Here is a 6,468-nt window from a genome sequence, read left to right on the forward strand (position 1 = left end):
GGAAAGAATAAACGGCAGATGAATACCACTGGAAGCTTCCAAAATTCACAATCCATTATCATAAATTAGCTCATAGTTGCCATGTCCCCTAAGGATTAGTAATTATCTAAACAGCAGAATTTTCTGGAGACTTCTCAGTAGGTTTCCCCAGTGTGGATCTTACTGACACTGGTTAATAAAAGGGGATCTTTTCATCTGTAACCTGCCCAATTTGTATCTGGTGCCATTCAGGTAGGTGCAAATAAGTATAATAAAAAAAGATTTAATTGGAAAGAAATGGTGGGGATTGTGTTAGGAACATTGTGGGAGAAATGCAACACAGGTTACACATTGCGAGAAGCTCATGGACATCTTCCTATGGTTCCACAGGATTTGTGGTTTCACCCTTACATTCTCCCATCATTATGTGCCAGTTATGTTCTCACTCGTCTGTTAAACGGTAAATGTTATTTTTTGGAAACATTATCAAAATTGTTTATATTTTTTTCTGAAGAACATTGCTGCTGTGTTGTGGACAAGTGTAAGAATACCTCGTGGTCTAGGGGGTCAGTGGGGAGGCCCACTGCCCAACGTATGTCTATTTTCATAGATCCTGGGTGCGATTTGTAGTTGTCTTCTCCATTTCTGAAATTGCCTGTCCCTGATCATTCCTAGTTTGCGACCTGTCCTTCTCTCTCAGATCTTGTTATAGTACTGCGATATTGGTGTTATTGACCCGGGGTTTGACCTTCACTACGGTCTTGTCTTCTGATACTTCTGATACTTCTGGTACTGCCTGACTGGTATTGACTCAGCCTGTACCTCGAGCAATCTTCGTTGTTTCCCATTCTTTCTGTAAAACGCTTGGTTCCTTTGCCTGCCCAGCACTTTCTCCCTGGTCCTCTCACTATGAGACCTGGTGGCATCCGAGTAGCAGAGGACTCCTCCTGAAGTAAAAGGTGATTGTTATAGGCATGAGGCGTGAGCTGAGGCCGGGACCTTGGGGTTTGTTCTGGGTTTGGGATACCATTTGTAACAAGAAAGAGACAAGTTAATATCTGTTGGAGGGAGAATCTGAATCAGGTAAGTATACTACTCCAAGGGTCTCCATATGAATTGCAAATATCAAAATAATGGATAGCACACCCGATTTCAAAAAGCAATAAATTTATTACAAAAAAGAAAATTATACAAAAATGATGTGCAAAAAATTAAATAATAAAGTGAGCCCAAAAAAGTGAGCCACTTTATTATTTAATTTTTTGTACATCATTTTTGTATAATTTTCTTTTTTGTAATAAATGTATTGCTTTTTGAAATCGGGTGTGCTATCCATTATTTTGATATTTGTTAGTTTAATTGGTCAGTGCAAGCATATCATATCGATCTTTTCACTAGCGTTCAATTCTGCTGAGCAAAACTTTGTTAGTACACTTACGCTTAGGTCAATTTGAATAGGGCGGGTACATAGAGGTCATATATATACGTCTTTATTAGAGATATTGGTGCAAATGCTTGAAGTGGCCACTTATTATTACACATGTCCAAGGAAGCAAAATAAAGACAAAAGAGATCCTCTTATGCCTAGACATGAGCCCACCTTAAAACAAATGTGGCACGCCCCTCAAATTGGTTTAAAAAAATGAACACAAAAATCTTTAATGGTTAGAACTTCTAAAGACAATCCCACTTTAAATATGAAAAAACGGCAGCATTTTTTTTTAGAACTTTTATGACTTTTCGGCATACAGGATATGATGTCACTGACATAAGTTTAAGGAGGATGTAGCTTCATTTTATCAGTTCACCAGGTCTAAGGTGGCAAAGGAAACTCTGGAGAAAAGGGAACACTCTTTAAAATTTGCGGAGTAACATTTGTTCACCTGAGTGAAAACTCCACGCCCTTCATTATGTTCCTGCTGGTTATTTCATTCTCCCTCATTCTGGTTAACTGACATTTTATTTGGAAACATTATTATTGTTATACATTTTTTTGAAGAACTTCTTTTGTTTTGTTGTGTGGAAGGTGACATGTAGAAGGTAAGTACATAGTTAGATCGGGTTGAAAAAAGACCAAAGTCCATCAAGTTCAACCCCTCCAAATGAAATTTAAATTTACTAAAGAGCGAATAATTTTTTTATTGAAAATTTGGCTTGTCAATTCCCAGGGACATTGACAAGTTACTAAATGTCGAAGAAGACAATTCGCTAGTGAAAAAGCTCAGTGCAAGAGAAGTTTCACGCCATTGCGCCGGGTGAATTTTCACCAAGGTAAACTATCATTAATCAAAAAAATTGAACAAAGTGAGAACTTTTCTATACATTGCCCATTACGCCCATTATAAGTCTATTTCTCCATGTTCCGGACAGTGAATAGATAAGATAAAGCTACATCCTCAACATTATTATATCAGTGACATCGTATCCATACTCCAAAAAAGTCACTAAAAAAGACAAAACACTGGCTTTTTTTTAAAAAAAAAAAAAATATATTTAATGTGGGATTATGTTTACAAGTAACTTTTAAATACATTTTTTAACCATTGGAAGCTCATGCCACATTTGTTTTAGGGTGGACTCATGTCTAGGACACTTCACGCTTATGTCTAGTGGCCACTTCCAGCAATTTCAACAACATCACTAATAAAGCCATATATACTTTACGCCCTGTATATACCTGCCATATTTAAATTGACGTAAGCGGAAGTATGTTGAGGTTTCGCTTGGAAGATGTTAGGGAAAATTCACTAAGAAACATTCGCACTGATGAATTTTCACTGGCGCAAGTAAGTCAGCGTACAAGTGCCGAGACGGAAGTTTTGCATTTTGATAAATTTGCGTATTCACCACAAAATAGCATCTGACAAGTATGGCGGAGCCTTCCAAAGTGAAAATTTGCATGCAAGTAAATATGTCCCCAAAACTGCACTCTATACTCCAGAGGGCACATTTACTTAAGAATTAGCTATTGTTTTTTTTTTACATTTTCGCTAAAAAGACAGTTTGAAGCAACATTGCCTCTTTACCAAAAGGTGAGTAAGACAATTTGCAAATGAAAAACCTCAGGCTATATTAGCGCAGTTTTGCCAGATGAAGAAGCAAAAATCCGGTAATTCATCAAATAGGAAAGTTTCTATTCGTTACCCTTTTTGCCAAAGTCTAGTTGCAAGGTTCCGGCTGGCAGATTTCTGGAGGAAGCTCTCCCTTAGGCATAACTTTCCTAAAGTGAAAGGACCACAATGCAGAAGGGTTTCATGCTTAGTTTAGAATCCCTGAACATTTCCACTGGAGGGAATCCAGACCATTAGCTGGTAACCATAAGGTGTATCTTAAACCTGACAAGTGACTCCACTGTATCTGCCTTTATAGTTCTACCTCTAAAGATCCCTGCTGTGTTTAGCAATAAACCTTTTGTTTTATGGTTATGGAGATCTGGTATCCAATTTACTACAGCAGAGAGGTGTAGTGGCACAACACCATTCCCATCCTCCCCCACTTAGCAAGGGTTCAGCTGGTAAGGGGAGTCTAGTTTAACCAATGTTCTACCACCCTAAGCTGAACATTTACATTTTGTTCCAATGGCTCTCTTTCATGCCAACCAATTCCTACCTTTTTCTACTTCGTATCTAGACCATGCCACCCTTTTTCTCTGTTTGGTTTACTGCTTACACCCCAGAATGTAGCAATTTGCAAACCAAGTCCAAAGTTGATCTGGTACATAAATTCATAACCTCTGATTCTTCCTCTTCTGCCCATGAACCAAATGGCCCCAGGCATACTTTGACTACTTTCTTTCTGAGGTGCCACAACCTCTCTTTTCTTCCCCAGATGATACATCCTATCACACTTCCTAAAAGATCACTCATGCATATTTGTTCCTACATTAATTCACACATTCAGCTCATCCCATTTAACTATAAAATTTCCATCCACCTTTAAACATGCCTTTATCACACCTACTTCCATTGGTAAGGGCTAATTTCAATCTTAGCCTCCAAGTTTCTATAATTGTATCCAACATCTTGCAGAACTTATGGCAATGCAAACCATCATTCTTCTTTACCTCTTACAATAAAATGTTTGCACAGGGCACTACACTGAAAGACCATCGGCCATCAATGATATCCATGCCGATTAGGACCAAGGACACTATTCCAAACTCATACTCCCTGATCTCCATCAATTTGATACAGTTGACCATTCTCTCCATTTAAATGTCCTCCAAATACACGGTATCAGTGGTTCTAATTTATCCTTCTCCTCCCATCCCTCTATTTGCATCAGTCTAACAGTTTTAACAGGACCATTTCACCTATTTCACCTATTGATGTCTATGTTGGCGTGTCCCAATTCTCTATCTTGGAGAATCCATCCTTACTGCTTCTGTTTGTATCATCCCACTTGCATCCCCCTCACTCCCTACTTACATCTGCAGGATGGTGGAAACACTTAGCTCACTATAGTCCAGCAGGCAATTAATGACAAGTTATAGAGAATAGTGGATACCACTCTTTTGAAAAAGTGAGAAAGTATTGGAATAATAATCTGTTGTTTCTAACTGGTTGGTATGTATATTGTTTTTTATTCAATACCTTAAGGATAAAACCTAACATATAGCAGTCTCTGCTTGACTATTGCCATGTATTTGACTTGTAAAGTGCAGTCATCAAGGGAGAGTTGTCCACACCAAACTTTTGCAGTTGGGCAAATGCTTTAGTGTAATATGAACCCAACAAAAAACCAAACGAGTGTAACAACATGTTAGTTGACAATTTCACCACATGAGAATACTATTCTGCTAGCGATTAGTAGATGAAGCTACTTGCTGCTTAAATTCCCAACATCTGTATTAGTAAGTAGAACTGATTTATTTGTTGTGGCAGTAATGCTACACTTGTTTTCTTTGAGTCAACCTGCTATATATTTGCCATGTGAGGGGCTGGATATGTGCAAAGTGCAAAATTGCATGCTTCACTGGTCAAGTGACAATGTGGTGTAAATAATACCTCAAGCCTTTTTCTTTTTAGAAAATGTACACAAAGAACCAGACGTTGGTCAATGAGATTGTTCTCTTGGGATTTCAGAATCTACACAACTTCAAGGTTCCCTTGTTCTTTCTGTTCCTCCTGATTTACATTATGACACTTTGGGAGAATATCCTCATCATGGTGTTGGTGGCATCCAGCCGAAACCTCCAGTCCCCCATGTACTTCTTTCTCCAGCAGTTGTCCCAGGCTGATCTACTGGAGTCCACAAATATTGTACCCATCTTACTCCAAACTGTAATTCATGATGGAGCCACATTGTCCTTTGGTGGTTGTCTGACCCAATTTTATTTTTTTACTGTGACAGAAGCTTTTGAGTGTTTGCTTCTTACAGTAATGTCCTATGACAGATATGTGGCCATCTGCAACCCACTGCATTACTCTTCTATAATGTCCCACAAATTTTGTACCAAATTAATGTTCCTGTCATGGGCTCTTGTCTTTGTCATTGAATTAATTCCAATGAATTTAGTAAGGACACTACAGTTCTGTGACCGAAATACCATTAATCATTTCTTCTGTGATTTCTTTCCTCTTGTAGAACTTTCTTGCTCAGACACCTTCTTGCTGCAAATTGTAGCATTCCTACTATCAGTCCCTATCATTTTTATGCCATTTATACTCATCACTGGATCTTATATCTGTATTGCCAATGCAATCAGAAACATAACGTCCAATATCGGGAGACAAAAAGCCTTCTCCACCTGTAGCTCCCACTTGGCTGTCGTCTCCATTTTTTATGGGACACTAAGTGCCATTTATGTGGTTCCCCCCAAAAAAGAATCCCAGACCATAAGCAAAATTCTGTCTCTGTTGTACACTGTGCTTATTCCATTTGTTAACCCAATCATCTATGGCTTGAGAAGCAAACATATCAAAGATGCCTTTAAAATGTGGAAACCTCATGCTCACCTATTACGGGAGGGTTGAACTCATATATTGACACATGGGGGGCCTATTTACCAAAGGTTTGATTTTAGAGGTTTTTCAGGTTTTTGAAACCACAACTAAACTCACAACTGCTAAAACTACAAATATCATGAGGTTTATTAAAAAATCTGAGTTTTTTTGGCCAATTCCTAGAGAAAAAAAACGAAAACCTATTTTAAATCAATTCAGACTTTATGAGGTTTTCGGTTTTTTTTCTCTAGGAATTGGCGAAAAAAACTCAGATTTTTTAATAAACCTCAGCGGTGCTCAAGATTTCCCTTGCTTTGGGCTAAGTGACTTCTGGGGGCACATTTACTAAGGGTCAAATATCGAGGGTTAATAAAACCTCGAATTCGACCCTTGAGGTAAAATCCTACGAATTCGAATATCAAATTCGTAGGATGTACTGCAAATCCTGCGATCGAGTAAGGGGACCTTTCCCATTACTTTTCGAAGGTTTTTTTGATCGAAGGAAAAATCGTTCAATCGAACGATTTGAAGGATTTTAATCGAT

General features: G+C 38.2%; 1 protein-coding gene across 1 annotated transcript; it reads left to right on the top strand.

Moving 5' to 3' along the window:
- The first annotated feature begins 4,924 nt into the window (after positions 1-4,924).
- LOC121402056 (olfactory receptor 11L1-like) lies at positions 4,925-5,954 on the top strand. The gene has a single exon (XM_041587787.1). It carries the CDS (start codon positions 5,010-5,012, stop codon positions 5,952-5,954), a length of 945 nt encoding a protein of 314 aa, XP_041443721.1. The 5' UTR covers positions 4,925-5,009.
- The last annotated feature ends 514 nt before the right edge of the window (positions 5,955-6,468 follow it).

Source organism: Xenopus laevis, chromosome 3S (genome assembly GCF_017654675.1).
Source record: "Xenopus laevis strain J_2021 chromosome 3S, Xenopus_laevis_v10.1, whole genome shotgun sequence".
NCBI lineage: Eukaryota > Metazoa > Chordata > Amphibia > Anura > Pipidae > Xenopus > Xenopus laevis.